This window comes from Mus caroli, unplaced genomic scaffold (genome assembly GCF_978045245.1).
Source record: "Mus caroli unplaced genomic scaffold, Mus_caroli_1 scaffold_2, whole genome shotgun sequence".
NCBI classification, from domain to species: Eukaryota; Metazoa; Chordata; class Mammalia; order Rodentia; family Muridae; genus Mus; species Mus caroli.
Window position 1 is genome coordinate 1979076 of NW_028227257.1, and position 22563 is coordinate 2001638.

At 48.2% G+C, this 22563-nt stretch overlaps 1 protein-coding gene across 1 annotated transcript in view; it reads left to right on the forward strand.

Moving 5' to 3' along the window:
• Positions 1-22325, forward strand: part of Taf4 (TATA-box binding protein associated factor 4) — a 62855-nt gene extending 40530 nt beyond the window's left edge. The window contains exons 6-15 of the mRNA XM_085831776.1: positions 1428-1517; positions 2264-2509; positions 5064-5211; positions 8209-8323; positions 9988-10157; positions 10465-10595; positions 11464-11589; positions 12427-12483; positions 13122-13241; positions 20883-22325. Of these exons, the coding sequence (XP_085687902.1) occupies positions 1428-1517; positions 2264-2509; positions 5064-5211; positions 8209-8323; positions 9988-10157; positions 10465-10595; positions 11464-11589; positions 12427-12483; positions 13122-13241; positions 20883-21050 (1371 nt within the window). The 3' untranslated portion in view covers positions 21051-22325. The remainder of the gene's footprint in view (positions 1-1427; positions 1518-2263; positions 2510-5063; positions 5212-8208; positions 8324-9987; positions 10158-10464; positions 10596-11463; positions 11590-12426; positions 12484-13121; positions 13242-20882) is intronic.
• The last annotated feature ends 238 nt before the right edge of the window (positions 22326-22563 follow it).

Genomic DNA, 22563 nt, shown 5'->3' on the forward strand with positions numbered 1-22563 from the left:
ATTTTGGCAGCTCACTGGGGTCAGGGATTGAACTGGGTTCCTTATCTTGTGTTGCAGTTAATTCTGTCTCTCTAACCCTAAAGCATCTACTTCCTTCCTTGCCAGTGTTGCAGTTAACTCTGTCCCTCTAACCTAAAGCATCTACTTCCTTCCTTGACAGTGTTGCAGTTAACTCTGTCCCTCTAACAGAGGTGTCTACTTCCTTCCTCTGTTTTCTTTCTTTTCTGTTTCTTTGATCAGGAAGCACACGGATTTTGAAAGTGTTGCTTTCTGGTTTTTGTTTGGTTCCGTCCTGCTCTCCTGGTCCTTTTCCCCTCCGAGGGGTTTGCAGGCCAGGCAAGGGTGGCATGCACCAACCACACTGCTGCCAGCAAGCCCTATCCCTGTCCAGGGCTGTCTTCCCCACCTGCTGCTCCTGTTCACTCCTTAGCTGCGTTCGTCCACCTTTCATCGGGGCCTTGGGGGCTCATTCTTATGTGAACTCTTTGTGGCCTTTGATTCCACAGGCTGCCCCTTTTGGCCTTTGCATCAGTCAGACTGGGGCTTGGCTGCCTGCAGCGCTGCCATTCCCAGGATCTGAAATATCGCCAGTCTCTGTGCCTTACCTTGGCCACTTGTGCCCTCCTCAGAGCCCAGTGAGGGTGTGTTCCTCACGCACAGGCCAGCTGCTGATGCTTTGTGCTCTGGTGGTGCCTATGGCCTCTCTTCTCCCCAGCCAGTTTGAAATCCAGCTTTGTGTTACTCTTAGAAGATTGCTGCCGTAACCCTGCTCCCAGAAGTCTGCCATTGCTCTGCCTGCTGCTGCCTTATTTAGGTTTTGCAAACCTGGACAGATGCTGTAGTAGTGTGGGGTGCCCCTCTTCATGGCTGCGTGGCTAGGCCTCTGCCCCACTTCAGGTGTCTAGTGCTCACCCATCTTACAGGCTTCCTTAGTCTTTACACGAGTTCTCAGGTATCTGAGACAACTGTGTGCCTCACTTGTAGACGCTGATGCTTTCCCTTTGGCGCTGGGTAGGCCTCTCCCGACAGGCTCCCTGCCTGCCCCCTGACTAGACTAGAGTTGCCTCGCCACTCTGTAACACATGCATTTGTTTCCGAGCAAAATGCCTGGCACTGTAGGTGCCGAGTGGGACCCAAGTGAAAACGCTTGACTGAGAAGCCTGTGGGAGGTGTTAACCCAGACCAGTAACTAGCCAGCTAGAGACATGCTCACCAGCTGCTGCTCAGGGTCCAAGGGGCACAAGACTTGTGTACCCAGGGATCTGTGTCTGTTACATTGGGCAGTGGCATGCTGACACACTTGCTGTCAGAAGGGCCAGACCATTGTGATGCTAGGGTTTATGGTGTGTGCCGTGAAATTGTGTGGAAATATGTCACAGCAGTTGCCATGTGAGGTCGTTGCAATATCACTATGGTTTGTTTTTCAGGATGGGAAAATTGAAGCAGAAGATTTCACTAGCAGGTTATACCGAGAACTGAACTCTTCACCTCAGCCTTACCTTGTGCCTTTCCTGAAGGTGATTGAGGGCTTGTGCTGCCCAGTGTGGTCCAGCCAGGGGGCGTCACAGGTTCCACCTGCTGTGGCTTTCTTGCAGCTGAGCCCACAGATGCGTTACAGCTCTAGCGCACTTGTGTAGGGCCAGTACACCCTGGGGGAGGGCTTGTTTCCAGCGTAAGCCTGGGGACCCTGACGTTGGCTTCTCTCGGAGATGCATTTTGTTTCTGAAGTGCATTGTAGCCAGTTCTCACTAAGAAAGTCCTGGTCAATGAGTATGTTTGGAGTTGAGTGACAGACCGGGAATTAGTGCCCGACACTGTAGATAGATGTCATTACATCTAGATGAAGTGATATTAGCCACGGGGCTTTTCTGAAGGGTTATGCTTCTGAATTTTTAAGATACTGTAAGCAAAGAGCTGAAGGGGTCTGCAACCCTATAGGTGGAACAATATGAACTAACCAGTACCCCCCAGAGCTCGTATCTCTAGCTGCATATGTAGCAGAAGATGGCCTAGTCAGCCATCATTGGGAAGAGAGGCCTCTTGGTCTAGCAAACTTTATATACCCCAGTTCAGGGGAATGCTAGGGCCAAGAAGTGGGAGTGAGTGGGTAGGGGAGCAGGTTGGGAGGAGGATATAGGGGACTTTTGGGATAGTATTTGAAATGTAAATGAAGAAAATATCTAATAAAAAAATTAAAAAAAAAAGATATTATAAGCAGTAATGTTCCAGCTGTGCCTGACGCTACATGTCTATCTGTCCTTAGAGGAGCTTACCTGCCTTGAGACAGCTGACCCCAGACTCCGCGGCCTTTATCCAGCAGAGCCAGCAGCAGCAGCCGCCTGCTTCGCAGGCCACGACTGCACTGACGGCTGTGGTGCTGAGCAGCTCAGTGCAACGTACAGCTGGGAAGACAGCTGCCTCGGTGACCAGCGCCCTCCAGCCCCCGGTCATCAGCCTCACGCAGCCCACACAGGTTGGCGTTGGCAAGCAGGCACCGCCCACACCACTGGTATGAAGGCGCGAGCCTGGCATGGTGCTCTTGCCAGCCGCCATGCCACTTAACTGACCAGCCCTGGCTCGGAGCCCCTTTCTGGAAAGAGCAGGCAAGGAAGCTCCTGCTGGAAAGACGTGTGGTTGTTCTCATGAGTAATTAAAGTGTGAGCTGCAGGTTGAGGCCCACGACTTTGTATTGTAGTTTTCATAGAATGAAGTGAACTTCTTGGCTCACTCACTGGCAGGCCCTATACCTGTTGTTGGGGTTTTTTTGTACAGGAACACAGTGTTTAGTGGGCCTCTTAGGAGGATTCTCGCAGAACTTTGAGTGATGCCTGAATGTTCAAACCTGGGATTGGGGAGGAGATGGGTTGGTCAGGCTTTTGCCTTCCTGGGATAGAGTAGGCTGATGACAGTGGTGCTCAGGGCAAGTGGAGGGCTGCTGGCAGGTGGGTCTGGCTTTGCCTGATTTGCATTCCTTCACCAGAGGCAGGATGGCTCTTCACTGTGAGTTGCACTCAGAGTATGTGTACACCTGCTGTGAACAGCGTAGCCTCACCACACACGAAAGGCAAACTTGAAAGGGGCTGTATAGTACTGTGTTGCAGAGCATTTATGAGGTCTTAGGTTTAATTCCCAGCTCTGGGTGGTGTGGATGACAGGTGATTGGAATTGTTGTAAATGCAGCTTAGGAATGAGTAGTTGTAGGTGGTATAGTGCTGTCTGCAGGGTGGGTGTTATGGAGGCCAGACTCCTGGGTGCTGGCTGGCCTGTTAGAGCTTGCTTTTGTCTTTACTCTGTTGGTAGTGAGGAGAAGAGTTGAGAGCAGGCTGAAGGACCACACCTGAGCAGGTTTTCTCACTGGGCAGATGTTCCTGTGTCCTTTGCTTTCCCATGGTTTCAGGAGGGAACTGTGCTGTTGAGCAGTCAGCACCCTGAGCATGCTCTCTCTGTGAGGGTCTCACCTCCAGTCCTGGTTCTGTCAGTTGTAGCCTTGAGTGCTAGATTGCGTGCAGAACCATTTCCATTGGGTTGGTTTTAACTGTCAATTTGGAATAACGTAGAATCATCTGGGAAGAGCATTCTTAATGAGAAATTATTTAGATCAGAATGGCATGTAGGTGTGCCTGTGGGGAATGTCTTGGATTTTTGACTGATGTAGGAAGACTTAACCCTGATTGTTGGTGGCACAGAAAGCTAACTGCACAGAAGGGCACAGACAGGCAACATGGCTACATTTGTTTCTCTTGACTGTAGATGTGCTGTGACTAGTCTCAGTTGTTGCCTCTGTCACTTCCCTGCAGGGATAAACTGTGACCAGGAATTGTAAGCCAAATAAACCTCTTCCATCAGTTATTCTGTCAGGCTGTTTAATCAGTGTCAGATGTTATATTAGAACAGTGACTTTTCTTTTCACAAATGGGAACATGGTGTGTGTGTTCAGCCACCTGGTCATTGCTGTGTGCTGTCCTGACCCCCCTCTTATACCCCAGTCTCTGCTTACACCTTTGTGTGCAGCTGAGGCAGATAGGTCAACTTCATGCAAATTTGGGCCTGAGGCCAGGGGAACTCAGAACCCATGGAAGTGAGCCACTTTTCTGTATCTCCATTTAATGGCTTCTCAGTGTAAAGCCCTGGCCTGAGTTGCTGTGGGCTTGCCCATCTTGTCTGGTGTGAGCACCATGTTCTGTTGCAAAAACAGTTCTGGTGCAGGCCTCAACCTCAGCCCTTTGCAAGTGTCCTGTTACATGTGTTGCTCAACGAAAACACAGCCACTTTTTTTTTTTTTTTTAAAGCAGAGTTGGAGTTCAAATCCTAGAAGGGTTTCAGAATCCTGCAGACACTGTGATACTGTGTTACACCACCAGCCACACAAAAAGGCTCCTTTATATAAACTAGAATTCTTCCAGGGAAGCTCTTAGCCCAGAGATTTATGGTCGGGCCATCAAGGAGCTTCCTGTGGGCCAAGGCTGTACGCAGGACAGCAGAGCTGAGCAGGCCCTGCAGTGTGGACCAACCACCCTTGGGCTAAGAAGCATGGTTCTGAGGTGGACAGGCTGTGTTGGGACAGAGAACCAAGTTCAGGGTAGGACTTGGAGAGCTATCTTCACTCCAATAGAAAAATAATCTGACCTTAAAGAGAACTTAGACTAGAAATAAGTCATTTGACGTATGTCCATCAGGCAACAGTGTCAGTCTGCTGACAGGCTGGGAGAAGTCCATGTTCCTTGTGGGGCTTAAGCTCAGTAAACTTTGCTTTGCTGCTGCCCCCTAGGCTATGTGTAGGGTTCTGAGTGTCATGTGCTTTGTGTACTTGCTCTGCTGTAACTGTGGCCTGGTGTGGCACCATTCTGTCTTTGTCTAAATCTTTTGAAGCTGTGTGCAGAGGCTTGTTGGAGACTTGTTGGGCCAGGCTTTTAGATGTGGAATGAGGTGTACATCCGGACTTCCTGGAGCTTCTGGCAGGGCAAGGTTGGGGTAGCGCCAATGAAGCAAATAGCTGGCTTCATGGGTCAGTGCGGTGGCCCCTAGGATGTGTGTGCTCATGCACTATGCTGGCTGTGCCCCAGGTGATCCAGCAGCCCCCGAAGCCTGGAGCCTTGATCCGGCCCCCGCAGGTGACCTTGACGCAGACACCCATGGTCGCATTGCGGCAGCCTCACAACCGGATCATGCTCACCACACCACAGCAGATCCAACTGAACCAGCTGCAGCCAGGTGAGGCCCCGGCTGCTGCCACCCAGGACTGGCTTGTCCCGGAAATGGCCAGTTGTGGGACTGCTACTTGATTTCATTTAACCGTTGTGATAAAATTAATTTACGCACATCGCTCAGTGACTTCATTTATGAGGTTTGTGCAAGCCATTACCCTTGTCAACATGATTTTTAAATTCCCTGAATTGTATACATTACACGGTTAGAATCTATTAGATACTTCTTGCTAGACCTGCTAGCTACCTGTCTCCCTCCCCGGGTGGGCAGGCAGGCAGCCAGCCCCCTGCAGCTCAGACCCTCTCACACCTTGTGCAGTGGTCTGCATGATCTCAGCCCTCCTCTCTCCCTCTCCCCCTTCTTCTGGCTTCCCTCCTTCTCTCCCTGTCACCCTGTTTTTCCTAGAGTTAGTATAGATCGTGTAGTATGAATGTTGTTCCCACCCTCTAAAAGCCTATAAAAAAACAGGAAACTACTTTGTTCATGGGGTTTGAAGGGAAGGTCTTCTCTCTCTCCAAGGCCCCATCATGCTGCCTATGGTGTGACACCACCTCTGAGGCTCTTCCCATTTCAAGGCCTGGCCATGATAGAGTTTCTGCTGAAGTGTAATTCTGTATCAGCTCTTTCCACCAGACATAAGTAAGGCCTTTAGATGATAACCCTATCCCCCCCACAAGGCAGCCTCACTGTGTTACCCTGGCCCTAAACTTGTGGGCTCCAGAAATTCTCCTGCTTCAGTCTCCTAGGTGAGACTTTAAATATATAGCATATATTTGCTTACTCTTAGTCCCTCTCAGGAGTCATTCTTGTACTTTAACAGTTGGAGGGACCTGGGAGCGGTGGTGCACACCTTTAATCCCAGCACTCAAGGGCAGCCTGGTCTTCAGAGTGAGTTCCAGGACAGCCAGGGCTACACAGAGAAACCTTGTCTGTCCCCCTCTCCCTATCCCCCAAAAAAGGTTAGAGAAATATAGGCCAGTAGATGCTTGAAGAATGCAACTAAACCTTAAAAAAACAAACTTAGGGTTTAAGTGTTAGCTACATACAGTTTAAACTTTTATCTTTAAACCTTGTTGTAAGTTATTGAATCCTTTGAGATTTCACTTAGAAAACCACAAGGGGAGAGGCGGGCACAAGCGTGCATGCACACACACACACACACAACACCTGTGTGTTGTGTGTGTGTGTGTGTGTGTGTGTGTGTGTGTGTATATATATATATATATATATATATATATATATATATGTGGCACACACATACACATGGCAAACATACATACACATATATACCTATGACACGTATACACATATTTGGCACATGTATGTATGTATGGGACATATACATATAACACACATGTGTATATATGGAATATACACATAATATGACACATATATATGCCAAGCATACATTATACATATAATACATACATATATATGGCACACATGCACACATACATACAACACACATGTATATATGTCACAATACATACATATAATGTGTGTGTATATGGCACATACACATATATGACATATGCATATATATAATATATATGACACAATATATGGCATACATATATATACATAACACACATATATATATATGATATACATATATATGGCACACACATATACAGGGCATATACATATAACACATGTGTACATTTGATGCATATATATATATGGCACACACACATACATACATATAAAATACACATGTATATATATTTAACACACACACATATCATGTATGTGTTGTAAAGACACATGAGAATGCTTCTTTCGAGTCTGTGCAGTTGAGGAAGGGATTCAGATAGAGCACGGGCATGGGTTCTGACATAAGCAGTGGCACTATCTTGGATTTGCACTATAGTTTTCCTAAGACTGTTTTTCTTTTTCCTCATGTGTAAGCATGTATTTTTCTTTATCTTTTTAAATCATCACACATATATACAGCATGTTTTGATAAAATCCACCCTCTTGCCCATCTCCCAACTCCTTTCAGACCCAACATCTCCCTTCCAATTCTATGCATTTAAAAACAAAAACAAGAACAGAGCCCTCTTAGTCCGTTGGTGCTGCAGGTTACGTGTGTGGGTACAGGACTATCCACCAGAGCATTAGCAGCCTATCCAGGGCTGCATCCTTGGAGAAACAGCTTGGAGCCCCTTCCTATCCATGCTAGACTTAAAAACGATACAAACAAGACACCACAACAACTTTGTTTCCTGTGTGGGGGTGTTTTGCCTGCGTGTATGTCTGTATACCATGTGCGTGCCTTGTGTCCCTGAAGACCAGAAGAGGGTTTTGGATCCCCTGAAACTGATGTCAGCCATTATGTGGTTGCTAGGAATTGAACCTAGGTCCTCTGGAAGAGGAAGTGCTCTTAATCACTGAGCCATTTCTCCCTTCCTCTCCTATGCTGGGATTTTAATGGGCTTGATCTTAGCAGATGTTGAATATGCAGCCATAGCTGCTTTGAGTTTATATGTGCAAGGGCCTTTCATATCTAGAAGACAGTTTCCTAGCGGTCTTCCACAGTCGCTCGGCTCTTAGAGTCTTTACACCTCCTCCTTCTGGGACGATCACTGAGCCTTGAGGGGGGAAGCTGTGGTAAAGGTGTTCCATTTAGGGCTGAGCATACTGCAGTCTCTTATTCTCAGCATTCTGACCAAGGGGTGTGTGTATGTGTGTGTGTGTATGTGTGTGTGTGTGTACAGGTGCCCACAGAGTTTAGAGATGTCATTGAATCCTTGGAGCTGTAGTTGCAGGTGTTGTGAACTGGGTGCTGGGAGCCGAGTGTGGGTCCTCTAAAAAGCAGTGCAAGCACTTAACCACTGAGCAGCCCAGCCCTGTAACTTAAATACGTGTACACTGTAGAGCTCAGAGTTTTGAGAGTGTCACTGTGATGAGTGAAGAGATGGCAGTTTTTCCCTGGGCTTGTAAAGACAGCAGTCAGTCCTCCAGTAACAGCCTCTGGTGTCCACTGTGTCTTTGACTTTGCAGTCCCTGTGGTGAAACCTACCGTGTTACCTGGAACCAAAGCCCTGTCTACTGTATCTGCACAAGCAGCTGCTGCCCAGAAAAACAAACTCAAGGAGCCGGGGGGAGGCTCCTTCCGGTAAGGACTGAAGCCCTGTAGGCTTTAGGGAGAGCGTGGGAGGGGCTCAGGTCTTCTGCCGACCTACCTCCCTACTGGGTCTTCCCTGCTGGCTCTTGGTACTGGTAGTGTCAGTTCTACTTGGGTCTGATCACACATCTCTGTCAGTGTGAGCTCCCGGCGTGGATGCAGAGTATCCGCTTGCTTCATACCCTCTGCAGGGATGGAGAACAGGTCAGCTGACTTGGTGCCAGCAAAGTGCACCAAGGTGACTACATTTATAACACAGACGGCCCTTGTCACTCTGCTCACTGTGACTCTTGATGAACAGGACAGCCTTCCTGGACATTGCTATGTCTTGAGATTCTTGTGTGTGCACCAGAGGCCAAACTGACCTTCGCTGTGACTGAGCAATGGTGGTTGTTTGAATTTCAGGGACACTTTTCATCTCCAAAGCTATTAAATGGGGCTAGATAGAATTGGGAGCTATATTGGCTCTGTAGGGTAAAGAGCAACCAGGCAGAGCAGGGCAGGTCACCTGAGTGGGTCAGGAGAGAGGCTAGGTGTGTATATAGGCATGCTTAGGCACTGCAGTGGAGGGTAGGGCTCCTGTTTGGTCTGCTGGAAGAGCCTAGATACACCCATTCCCTGACTCATATCTTACCTACTAGAAGCCATTTTCCAGCATAAGGCCAGGGCTGCTCTTCAGGAGAGAGTGGTCAGAGCAGGAACAGGCAAAGGCAGCATGAGCTGTGGCCGCCTCATCACGTCAGGGCAGGGCTCAGGTGGTGACATGCGTTGGGCTGGGCTCCTTCCTATAGTCCAGGCTGAGGTAGTCATCTGAGTGGTCAGCACTGAATCAAATAGGGCAGGACCAAAAGGCTGAGTAGAGGGAGCCTCTGACTAACCTGTAAGCAAGCAGTAGGAAGGTTGAGCGTGTTCAAGGCTGAGGATGCCTCTGACATCCTGGTCAACACTGAGGTGTCAGGCTCAGAGTACGCACAGTAGCAGGTAGCAGGGTGGGAAGGGCAGTGTGGTTCAGTGAAGGCCTCCAAGGGTCAGTCTGCAAGGAGGACTCTCCTGCCATCCTATGCCATCCTATGAGTGTGTGCCAAGGGTGTACATGTTAAAGACAGGCTGAAGGGTGTTCAGTGAGGGACACTGGAAGGACTGTTGCTAGATGTGGACCTCTTCAGTGAAGACGTTGGTTTTGAGACAGTGGCCACATGTGAACAGGTTCTTATGTTGGGCCATTTTCATAAACAGAATTCTGTCTGGGCCTGGCTGGTAGAGCTCTGTGGTGGCTCTGAGTGAGTTTTGTGCTCGCTCTTCCTCCACCTCCTCTGAAAGCTGTGACTGAGGGAAGAAATTTTTTTCTTTCCTTGAGAAGTTTTCAGGTAACATGGAGTCTTCAAATTAACAAATGGTGTTCTGGGTTTTGTTTTCCTGGGACTCAGTTTACCTGTGACCACACACAGTTCTTCCTCTAAACACTAATTTTTAAACAAGGCAGCAAAGCACTGTCAGACAAAAGGACAAGGCCAGTGTAGGAACCTCATGTGTGTGTCTGTCCATCTCAGTGTCCCTCTGCTATCCCCTGTCCCCTGCAAGCTGCCACTGAATTAAAACCACCTTAGTGAGTTATGATTTCTTCATGCTACAAGAATGTTCCTCTCCTTTTGCAGGGATGATGATGACATCAATGATGTTGCGTCAATGGCTGGAGTGAACCTGTCTGAAGAAAGTGCAAGGATATTGGCCACAAACTCTGAGTTGGTGGGGACGTTGACCCGATCCTGTAAAGACGACACCTTCCTCCTCCCCGCGCCTTTGCAGAGGAGGATACTGGAGATAGGTACGTTTGAACCAGATGATGTCACTGGGATGCTGTGTGTCCAGATCGCTGTCTGATGTGCTCCATGACCCTGGCAAGACTCAGTCCAACCCTTCTGCAGTAGCTCCACTGCCTTGTCTTGGGCTCACCCCATAGAGGCTCCACTGTTGGTTGGCAGGTAGTAGAAGGTGGGCAGTGGCCATCTGCTTCCTGCTTAGATTGCCTTTGATTGTGCAGAGCAGTAACTAGTGGGTGTGAGAAGCCAGTGCCGTGATAAAGAAAAGCTGGGTAAGTACCATAAAGTGCTTTTTTTCTGCATGGCCTGCAGGTAAAAAGCACGGCATCACGGAACTGCATCCAGATGTAGTGAGTTACGTGTCTCATGCCACACAGCAAAGGCTGCAGAATCTTGTAGAAAAAATATCTGAAACGGCTCAGCAGAAAAACTTCTCTTATAAGGTAATGAGGCTGTTTTCCCGGGGAGAATGCTCATGTTCTCACCTGACCTAGGCTCTCTGGAAGCCTTGTTGTCCTGGTTGTTCCTGTGCTCACTCTTGGCCACACACACTACCTGTAGGTGCTCTGCAGTTAGCCTGCTTTGGAAGGTGGGGCTGTGAGCTTAAGAGACTATGGAGGGAATCTTGTATTCTTACTCCATTTAAAGTGCCCAGTTCCTGTAGCCTGGCCCATCTTGAGCCATGAGCTGCAACTACAGGCTCTTTGCCATGTGTGGTGTGTGTGTGTGTGTGTGTGTGTGTGTGTATGAGAGAGAGAGAGAGAGAGAGAGAGAGAGAGAGAGAGAGAGAGAGGTTTTTCGACCAGAATATGTAGAATATGTCTTGAGCAATTGCACAGATGAAGGAGTCTGTGTCTGATCCTTTAGAGCAGCCCACTGTGAATTGTCAGCTTTAAAACACTTCTAAAGTTGGAATTGGTAGTGCATACCTTTTTTCCTAGTACTTGGGAGGCAGAGGGAATAGGATCTCTTTGAGTTCAAGCACAGCCTTGCCATCTATAAATCGAGTTCCAGGACAGCCAGGGCTACACAGAGAGGAACAAACAAACACTTTTACACAGAAGGACTTAAATATCTCTTAAAAATGCCAAAGTGTATCAAATGGAAACCTTTTATGGGATTCCTGGTAACTGGATGAGACTTGCTGTCCTTGTGAGGCCATGACGGGAGTGGTGAGGTGTAAGCAGCTGCTACCACCATGGAGCTGTGTACACACTGTCCAGCTGTGCGAGGCACACTCATAGTTTGTTGAAGTTCCAAATCTGTGGTAGACAGTGTTTTTACTGACTTTTTTTTTTTTTTTTTTGGTAGGACGACGACAGATACGAGCAAGCGAGTGATGTCCGGGCTCAGCTCAAATTCTTTGAACAACTGGATCAGATTGAAAAGCAGAGGAAAGATGAGCAGGAGAGGGAGATCTTAATGCGGGCAGCAAAGGCAAGTTACTCTCTCCAGCTCAGGCTCAGCCTGCAGTCTGCCCCTCCTAGCCACTTACCAGGCACGCTGGCTTGTTGTGCTCATACTCTGGAGGGAGGGTATTGTGAGTGGAGCTGGATAGGTGGGGTACTCAGCTGCCGGAGGATGCACTCCAGTTGGAGATTTGATATAAGAGATGTGGCTCTCTCATGTTGTTAGTTAATTAATTTAAAAAAGTTTTATTTTTGAAATAAGGTCTTACTTATTATGTAGCTTTGGCTGTCCTGGAACTCGCTGTGTAGACCAGGCTGGCCTTGAATTTACAGAGATCTTCCTGCCTATGCCTTCTGAGTGTTGGGATTAAAGGTGTGTAACACTATGCTGGGTGGTGTGGGCTTCTTTAAGATTCTGACCTCTTCCCTTCCCTGTGGTTCACATCGCCCTTCAGTCAGGGCACTCAGAGCTGAGTGTGGGAACTTTGTGTATGATCAGAGTCATCTAGAGATGTTAATCCCAATGTCAAGATTTTTGTGCAGTAGGAAGAGTGACAGTTGAATGCCACCCTCAGCCGCTGAGCCCAGTATGTCTGGAAGCTCTGTCCAGGCTTTCTTTCTCAGTCTACACTGAGTCAGAGGCATATGGCAAAACTGGTAGCCATATGCCTAAGGCTCTTACTGCATCTGGGTGGCAGCGAAGACTTTTTTGTTGTTGTTGTTGTTGTTTGGATAGAAACCTTTATAGAATTAGCAGGCACTGTCTCCTGGCTAGGTGCTGCTGTAGATTGGACATGTCGCTGTGGGTCAGTGATGCGCATGAAGGAAGGCATGACTCTTCCCTCTCTCCTTCTTTCAAAAACAGTCTCGATCCAGACAAGAAGACCCAGAGCAACTAAGGTTGAAGCAGAAAGCAAAAGAGGTGAGCTTCGCTGTTTGGACTCCTCACAGCCCTGGCAGCTCATGTTCATGCTCGGTGCCCAAAAGAGAGAGTCGTTAAGAAACCTGGAGTTACTGAATGTTCACATCCATTGCTTATTCATGCTCTCGGGCGACCAGGCAGCACAAACTCTCTCTGTGCTGTGGGCATTTGGTTGGAGAGGACCTGTCGCTTACTTCTGTGAGGTTAGGCTCCCTAAACCCCTTCTTTTAATCTTTTGAGCATTGTAAGGTAAGCTTCTGTTTTAAAAGCTTTGTAATTATTTTTGGTTACAGACAAGTCCTTAGTTTAAGAGCCTCAACTTTAAAGAAGTTGTAGCTTGGGCTGGAGAGATGACTCAGTGGTTAAGAGCACTGACTGCTCTTCTAGAGATTCTGGTTCAATTCTTAGCAACAACATGGTGGCTCACAACCATCTGTAATGGGATCTGGTGCCCTCTTCTGGGGTATCTGAAGACAGCTACAGTGTACTCATATAAATAAAATTTTTAAAAAATCTTATATTAAAAAAAGAAGTTGTAATTTAGAAAACTTGAGAAAGTTCTTGGTAACTGTTACTTGCTACATTTGCAGTAAGAACTCTCAAAGCAATGATAGTTCTGTTTCCTTCCCAACATGAAGATGCAGCAGCAGGAGCTGGCACAGATGCGACAACGAGATGCCAACCTCACTGCACTGGCAGCGATCGGGCCCAGGAAAAAGAGGAAAGTGGACTGCACTGGGCCAGGATCAGGAGCAGAGGTACAGCAGAACATGAGGAGGCTGAGGTCTGGAGGGGGTGGGAAAGCGCCTTCCTTAAGAGCCAGGGGAGCTCCTGGCCTTCCATAGAGGTGTGGTCTTGCATTGGACACTTGATTTTCAAGTCACCTTTTTATGCGTATAAAGAGCTAAAACACAGGCTCACATGATTGGCTCTGCTGGGGTTCAGCCTGACTCGGAAAAGCATGGGGTGGAATTCAGGATCAGCTCTAGTGGGGACACTGTGAGGCAACCTGCAGGGTGTGTGACCCAGAGAAGTAGCCACCTATTCCGTGGTCCAAAAGTCTGAGTGTCATATATGCTACCCTAATGGTTACTTTTGCTTTAAACCATTAGTTGTCATCTGCATTTAGAAGAGCACTGCAGGCCTGTGTATCTACTGCTCAGCTGTCTTCACTGTTGCTGCTGAGGATGCTGGGCTGTGCATCACTGGTCCCTTGGCTTGGAGGCTGGCGGGGCTGGCATCTGTGTGCCTGCACTGGGCATGCTTATTCTTGCCTGTGCACTCTCTGCACTGAGTTTCGAGGGTGTGGGTGCATGTTGTCACTTTTTCTGTCCTTACCTCTGTGTGTAGTACATCTGGTCTGACTGCTGACACTTCGGGCCTTTCTTTATGAGGTTTTCTGTGTCTTGGGTTCAGTCTCTGGGTGGTCAGCCTGCTTCTTCCATTTGCTGAGCTGTTTAGACTCACATGTGGGTCTGTGCCTTAGAGCATTTGCAACACATGGGCCATTTTTTTCTTTGGGTGTGTTCTGTTCCCATCTCTCTTCCTCTTGGTCTCTGGATACACAGGCACTAGACTGTGCTGTGGTTTCCAGTCACACATGCACTGGGCTGGGCTGTGGCCCATGTTCATTTGCATCAATGTTTTCCTCTCTGCCCGTCAGACTGGGTCATGTTCCTTGGCCAGAGTGGAGTCATGCCAGCTCCTGTTGGCTGTAGAGCTCCAGTGCAGTTCCCACTTACAAATATAGATTTCAGTTGAGAGACCAGACCCCATGGGGTCGCATATCAGACAGGCATCCTGCACATCAGATGTTTACATTATGATTCATAACAGTAGCAAAGTTACAGTTATGAAATAGCTGTGAAGTAATTTATGGCTAGGGGTCTCCACAACATGAGGAACTGTATTAAAGGGTGGCGGCATTAGGAATGTTATAGAACCATTGGTCTAGAGGCTATGTTATTGAACTATATAGGCTATATATTATTGGTCTACAGGCTCTTTGCAAGCATCCATCCAGTGAGTGGCAGACTTCCCTGCCTGCCACTTTATGATGGCTGGATCTCTCCTGTGTCGTTGGGCATATGTATTGAAGCTTCCAGCCTCAGTTTCCCCTCACTGCTCTCCCTCATTCGTGGACTGCTTTTCCCGTCTAGTGCTTGTCTAGTGCCTGTCACCTGAATGCTGGGCACCTTGGATCCGATGTGATGAGGCTCTTGGGTGGCTTTTCTATGAAGAATGTGGGCTGGACTCTTGTTTTAGCAGCCACTTCAGTCCACTCAAGTGGACCCATTTGCTGTTTATTCTGTTATTACAGTTCTGTGCAGATACGGGGCATTTTTTTCCAGTGCAGTCCAACACAGCACCCCTGTCTGTGTGTGGCTTTGACTATTTTTACGTGAGTCTTGATGGAGAGTGAGCCTCTATCCTGGGGAGGCTGGGGTAAAATCTCAGTGAACCCTCGGTTGCCACCAGGCCTCTTAGTCTGTTTCACTTTTATCCCCATAGAAACTGCTGTCAGCTTTGCTTGGTCAGCCCTGTCCTGCTGTGGAGGTGTGCGGGCAGACTGGGTCAGCTCAGAGTAGTGACTTCAGCAGGGCAGTGGTGTCCCTGCCAAGGACTGTTGACCCATCTCCAGCCCTAGTGCCAGCAGTGACTCCCTGTGTAATGTTCTCTTGGTGTGGAGACTATACCCTAGAGGTACAGGGGCATCCCTTTCAGTTCAAGGGTAGGTAAAAAGTCAGAGTGTGGGATTGGAAGAAAACTTTGGCCAGAATCTATGTAAATGTGTTGTCCAAAAAGCTGCAGCAACTGGGTCTGCTGTTCAAGTGTGCAGGCCTGCAAAGTCCACACAGAAGTGAGGCCAAGCAAGAACTGAGTAAAACCTTGAGAAGGATACCAGGGGAGTTAAAAGACACGTGTGAACTTTTCCTGCTGGGTATTTTTGTGGCTTGCTGAATTATTGTAAGGTGTAAGACCTTGAAACTCATCACCTGATTGAGGCATAAATGCAGGTGCTGTGGTGTGTATCGTAATTCCATCACTGGGGGTGGAGGTGGGGGTAGAACCCAGGGCTGGCCGAAGGCAGTATAGTTGAGTCAGTGAGTGAGAGACACTGTCTCAAATATGTAGCAGACTTTAGCTACTTAGTGGGTTCTTTTTTCTTCCACCCATCTCTATCCCTTTCCCACCCCTATTGCTCAATAGGAGAGATGGAAGGATAGAGGGGGAAAGGGGTAACATTATCCTTAAACTGCTTCCTGCTGATCAGGGCTTAAGTTTCTTAGGGCAAGTTTGATCTTCATCTTTATGTCTAATTTCTTGTTCTTTACACACGACCACTTAACAAGCTGGCCAACAGCAACCAATAACCCACCAACAACAACCAACTCTTGGGGGCCCTGACATTATATACCCTCTGAAAAGTTCCCAGAATTCTAAATGTCCCACAACTGTAGAAACCATCTGTAACTGACAAAATCCTGCCCTTACTAGAGCACAAGGCAAACCATAGCTGCTGTGGTCAGTTTGAAGCAGCCCCACACCTGGGATTAAAATGAAAACATTCCTATAATATTTCTGTCTTTTTCAAAGAAACCAAAATTCTCACTACACAAATAAGGCAGCCATTAACTTGTAGCCTCGCATGAACATGTGTACAGGCAGTGCACACACACGGGCGCACACACATTCATCTTTCTTTAGCGGCTTCTGTTTCTCTACCTACACTTGTAACTTTGTTTACTTGAGACAGCAGCTCCTGCAGCCCAGACTGGACTTGAACTTGCTTTGTGACTAAGCATGACTTTAAATTCACTGAAACCTCCTTATCAAGTTTGGGGATTACCAGCTTGTGCCACCATGACCCGCCCTACATTCATTTTCATTTTTGTTGTCCTTGTTGTTTTGGTTTTTGAGACAGGTTTTCTCTGTGTAGCCCTGGCTGTCCTGGGAGTCATCATGCAGACCAGGCTGGCCTTGAACTCAGAGATGCATTCACCTGCCTCTGCCTCTTGAGTGCTGGGATTAAAGGTGTGTGCTAGGATTCCCTGTTTCTTTACAGTTTTTTGATTGCATGGCTGGCCTTCAACTGGGTCTTTCACCTCCTAAGCTGGGGTAACTGGTGCTCACAGCCACTCCTGGCTTCTTTGTGAAGGCTGTTGTGCTAAGAAAGGCTGTGTTGTGGTTACTTTCATCCTTACACAGTTTGTAAATGTCCCTGGTCTCACTAATGTAATGGTGTCTTCTCTTCACACCTCTGCCTCCCTTCTCACTTGAGACCCTGTGAGGTTGGCCTCCTGGGGATGTTGCTTTTCAGCCCTAGGCTAATTGAACCTGTGTCTTAAGCGGTGTGGGGGAAGATGAAGCCAGCCTCCAGCAACTCAGCCGTGCTTCTTGCTGCTGCCATCCAGTGGTGGCTGATCACATTGTCCTGACCTGCAGGTTGGTTAAAGGCGAGGTGCCATGCTTTCTCTTGCCTTGGTAAGTTAATCACTGCTGTGGTGCCCTGGGCCCTCACTGTGCTGCAAGCCTTGGTTTGCATAGTTTACAAAATTCAAAGCTTTTTGCATGACCGCCTTTCTGACCCTCATCACTCTTTTTTCCTTCTCTTTTCTGATTTTCCTTCTCTTCCTGGACTTGCTTAGCATTCCTTTTGTATGTCCTCACTGGCCTCTTCTGTCTTTGCTCTCTGTAAGGGCAGTGCTTCTTATTGTGGCCAACCCTGAATGAGTGTTGCGTTCATTGCTCTGAACATCCAGGGCCTGTTGCTCATAGGCACAGCCTGCCCTTTGTTACCTCTGCTTGACTAGGAACTTGTCTGTGGGTGTGCTCTACCTCCAAATGTGGCACCTAGGTGTTGTGTTTCTGGTGGGGTGATGGCACCCTCTCCTGGCAGTACTGGGAACTCTTGTCTAGGTTGTACCACATCTTGCTGTGATTGCTCAGGACCTCTACTGACTCTATGGATGCTTGTTTTGTAGACCCTGAACCCCCTCATTTCTTCCCCTTCATTCCTCCTTGTGTGGAAGGTTCTGTTCTCCCATTTGAGGACCCATTGCAGCCTGTGAGGCTCCTTTCTCACTGCCTGTCTTTGGACCACTTGGGTACATGTCCTAGGTTCTTTACATCTCCACCTGTTGTGAGCAACCTTGCTGAGAGTGTGGTCATGCTACTGTAGGGGTGGCATCCTTTCTTCTAACACCCCTGGCTTTGTATGGGGGCATTTTCTCCCAGGGGTTTCATTAGAGTTTTGCACTGGAGAGGTGTCCAGGCTGTCCTGGTGCTGAGCCTTTTAGAATTGATGTCATTTCTTAGCAGAGTTCTAAGTGTCTATTAGTGTTCTTCAAATGTTTTGCAGGTGAGCTTGGCTCATGTGTGGGAGTTCACAGAAGTGAAGGCAGAGATGCATTTGTAAGGATGGTAGCCATTGATAGGTCTGGTCCTAGTCGGCTGCTTTTCCAACGCTACTTTGACCTAATGACTGGCTAGGACAGTGGTGCAGATTCATGGTCTTAGGAGTTTTCCCAGAAACACTCACTCTGAGGTACAGAGCTCTAGCCTATTCCTGAAGTGGGACTCCTTGGTAGAGAAAAGAGTCAGATTATAACCTTGTAACCCTGTGACCTTGGGGAGGAACTAAAGCCTAGTGCTTCCCTTAGGACATAAAACTAGCTACACAGACCCTGTGTATAGCAGGCTGGCCTTAATAGATGAAGCTAAATAGACAAGAAATAGACTCACTTTTTTATTTAGTTTTTTCAATAGCCTTGGATGGGGCCAGGTGGGTAGCCACAGCAGTATAACCCAGGAGGCCCAGACTCATATACCAGTGAGAATTTTCCTGGTATCACCATCGTGTGTGTCCATGTCCATGTTCGTGTCTGTGTCCTTACGTGTTCGTGTGTGTGTGTGTGTGTGTGTGTGTGTGTGTGTGTGTGACAGAGAGAGAGAGAGAGAGAGAGAGAGAGAGAGAGAGAGAGAGAGAGTGAGTCAGTCTGCCTGCCTGCCTGCCTGCCTGCCTGCCTGCCTGCCTGCCTGTCTGTCTCTGTGTCCACAGCCACCCTTGAAATACCTCAAAGAGTCCTCTGTAGTTACCATGTTAAGGTTTCAGCTTTTATGTGGGTGCTGGCAAATGCCTTGTTCCTGTGGATCCCTGTATCAAGCTCTGAGCAGAAGCTTCAATTCCAGTAGCCAGGAACACATTCACTGCATCCGTGACCCTTCCTAGACCGTCAGCTAAGGACTCCCAGGGCCTCTGAAACTCCACAGGTTGGATGACCTTTGTGTGCTCCCATAGCCCAAGAGGGTTTAGGGTACACTTGTATGCCGTAGGCTTCTGAGGACCATTTACTCAGGTCAAAGAGGGTTTAGGGTACACTTGTATGCCGTAGGCTTCTGAGGACCATTTACTCAGGTCAAAGAGGGTTTAGGGTACACTTGTATGCCGTAGGCTTCTGAGGGCCATTTACTCAGGTCAGCTGGTCGTAGTTCTGAGGCTGAGGGTTAGGCTCTTCTTGCTGTGGCCAACCCTGAATGAGTGTAGCGTGCATTGTGCTGTGCCTCAGCCTGCACTTTTGGCTTTACAACCGACTCACACACATCCTGTTGCTCATGAGGCCTGCAGCACACAATGGAGAATCTGTGTCTTATTCTCACCTGACTCGACCCCTCAGGTTGAGTAGTGACAGCGATCCCACTGGGTTGGAGGCACAGGTTGGTGTGCCTACATGAAGCTGTCTGAGCCCCATTAGTGTCAGTACTTGCTTGTCAGAAAGTGTGGGTTCCAGGTTGATCCTGTGACTCAATTTCTAACTTTTGGCATTTCTTAAATATTGTGCCTGAGTGTTCCCTGCCCATCCCAGCTGCTGTTGTTTGTTGAACCTAAAAGTAGAGGCTTGAGATGCAGCCTGGATACTGGCCGCACACATCCTGCTGCCCAGGCCGGGCCTCAGTGGGCCTGGGCATCATGTCGTCATCGCCTGAGTTTCTCCCCTGGGCCTGTAGCCACAGTGATTTGGATCAGGAATAGCAAGTGCAAGAAGAGTGAAGCTCGCTCACTACTGAAAATGGAGAGAGAGTTTGGACCTCAGCCTGCTCCAGAGCCCCAGGACCTGTGGACTCTGCTGGTCTCAGGAAACGTCCTCCTCTGCGGGCTTTCTCTTCCCAGAAATGGGCTTGCTGCTCCTTTCCATGTCACAAGAACCTCCCGAAGGAAGCTCGTGTGTGCTGGACCAACCACAGCCTGAGGTGGCTTTTGGGATACCAACAGCTTCCCTCATTCCTACTAACTGCACATCTTTGCTGTGGCCCTTTAAGAGGCATCTCTAATCTCAGGATGAAACATTACTGTTGCTGTCAATAACATCCAAGGAGATTGTCTACCCAAAAGGACATGGCTACCAAGGTGATGGTGGAGACCAGGGCCACAGATGGACAGTGGTGGCTCCCAGCATCTGAGGAAAAGTACTCTATCTTCAGTTGGACATATGCGTGAAGAAACTGGCCAGGTCATGTAGGCACACTTGTACCTGGCCTGCCTGCCAGCTTCCTATGACTGCCATCTACTGGCACCTGGGCCCTGTGCCTCATGAGTAGAAGGTGATAGATACTTCCAGTTTCCTAAGCTTTGACTATGGAGGCACAGTCAGGACATCACTGCAGTTTGTATACTTGAATACCAATGGACAGTTTAACCAGCAGGACACACCTTGGTTCTCTACTGTGAGAAGAGGAGAGCTGTCCATGGGGATCTTGTGGTTTGAGCCCAGCAGGGGTCGGATGGAGGCAGTGAGGAGATCAGCTGCTTAGTGGCCAAATGCCAGCCCTAGTACATCTGAGCAGGAAGGAAGTGGGCTCAGTTCGCTGGATAGCTGTGGTGACCTAGGGAATGGGTCTGCAGCAAGGCCCAGCCAGGGGAGCAGGGAGCCCCCTTCCCTTGGCCGTGGATCACCGTCCTGACCGCTGAGCAGTCAGCCTCTCCAGCTGACCAACAGCCTGCCCCGCCCATGAGTTCAGGCCTAGTGCCTCTGTCAGCCAAGGAGGGATGCCACGGTCCCAGGTGTGGCATCAAGTGTGGTCTTTGGTCCCCTCGCCTGAGCCTCTCGGGCAGTGTTGTGTTGTGTGATATGGAGAGTGGGGACTGTGTGTTCAGAGCCTTCTCTCCCACTCAGGGTCAAGCTTATGGGGACATTGGAGGTGGTGGGTATCCTGAGTGTGTTGCAGAGTGGGGAGTGGGAGCCTCTGCCTGCATAGGGACTTAAGTAATGGAGCTGTGGAAGGAGCTTGGCCATGCCTGTTTCCTCAAAACCAGGGTCTTTGGGATACTTGAATCTCCTCCTCCCTCCTAACTGTTCTGTGGTCACTAATGCACATGTCTTCTTCTTTCTCCCCACCAGGGCTCAGGCCCGGGCGCAGCAGTCCCAGGCGGCTCCGGCGTGGGAACCCCCAGACAGTTCACACGGCAAAGAATCACGCGGGTCAACCTCAGGGACCTCATATTTTGTTTAGAAAATGAGCGTGAGACAAGCCATTCACTGTTGCTCTACAAAGCATTCCTTAAGTAACAGGATGAGCCGGCGTTTCTGATGGGATGCTTGCGGACGTTTTTATATATTTGCAGATTACGCCTTTTTGTAACAAGCAAATGGGATATTGTTTAAAAACAGCCACCTCTTTACAATGGAGCAGTTTTATACTCCTGTTTATAAATCAGCTCTTCAGTGCGGCAGAAACCGTGTCTGCAGCAGAGAGAACACAAAGGCCTGTGGATGCTCTCACAGGACAGCTGACCCGAGCTCATCCTCGGCTGAGTGGCCTTCTTGCCAAACAAGCCATATTTAAAGACTGATGGAAGCGCTTAGCAAATAATTAGCAGTTGCTCATCCCGTGTGCGTTTTGGTTCAGCTCACCCTGACTCCCGCTAGGTGTATGTCTACAGCCGATGACCTCATCTCTTCCTTTCTGTTGTAGCAGTCAGTTGGCGAAGCAAACTGACTTTTTAGACTATTTATCACCCCGCCCCTGCCCTGTCCTGTCCCTTCCCTCCCGTCTACATGAAGCTCCCCAGGAACACAAGCTCCAAGCAGGGTCCCGGTCTGCAGTGGAGGCCGGGGGCAGCACCTGTACAAACACGATTGATTTGCTGCAGTTTGGAAGCTGTGAAGTGGAAGGAAGTGAGAGCCTAGGAAGTGAGAACCTTTTCAGCGTAAATATATTTTACTTGCACTGTGTTTTTAGCTCAGAGTGAAGACTTAGATGAAATAAAATCAGAGTTGAGAAGAATCAACAACAGACTGTTTCTCAGTGTGGATCAAGTGTTGGAAATGGTTGGTGTATTTTGTCAGTAATTGTACATAATTTTTGGCACATAACATAAAATGGCTATGTAAACTATAATTATTTTGCTAAGAGACTGTATGCAAGCTGTGGCCAACCTTACAGGCGTCCAGAGCAAAGCCCCTTCTTTGTACCTATTTTTTTATTACAAATATACTAATTGGTTCTTTATATTTTCAGAGGTTATTGTATTAAATTGTCTATTGATAGTACTTTTATGACTGTAAATACTTGGCTTTCTCCGTGTGGATTCTCATGTTAGACTTCAATTCGCACGTGTGAACTGAACGCTGATCAGTATTTTTTAAGACACCCAAGAACTGTTACACCTTTCATTTTATCTTTTAGGAAATCCCCGTCTTTCCATTTTTTCATGTAAATTTTGCACAGTTACTTGTTAATATGTAAATATTTTACTTTCAGAAATGAAGTTTTTAATTGCTATTGTTTTATATAGGATTGAAAGAAAATTAACTCCTTTATTAAAAACAAATTTATCTGTATTTGTCACGCCTGCTTTTCCATTCCTGAGTCTCTCTCTGGTCCTTATGAATCTAGGAGTTAACCAAGCACAGGCCCCCTTCTGGGCTGGAGTTGGGGCCAGTCTTCTGTTCTGTTCACCCAGAGGACACCAGAGCTGTGCTTTTCCCATTCCAGGCCTTATCCTGTAGACTGAGGGCAGGCATAGACGTGTATGATAGACAGATACCCCTGTAAGCTTGGCTGCAGGTGGTAGGTAGG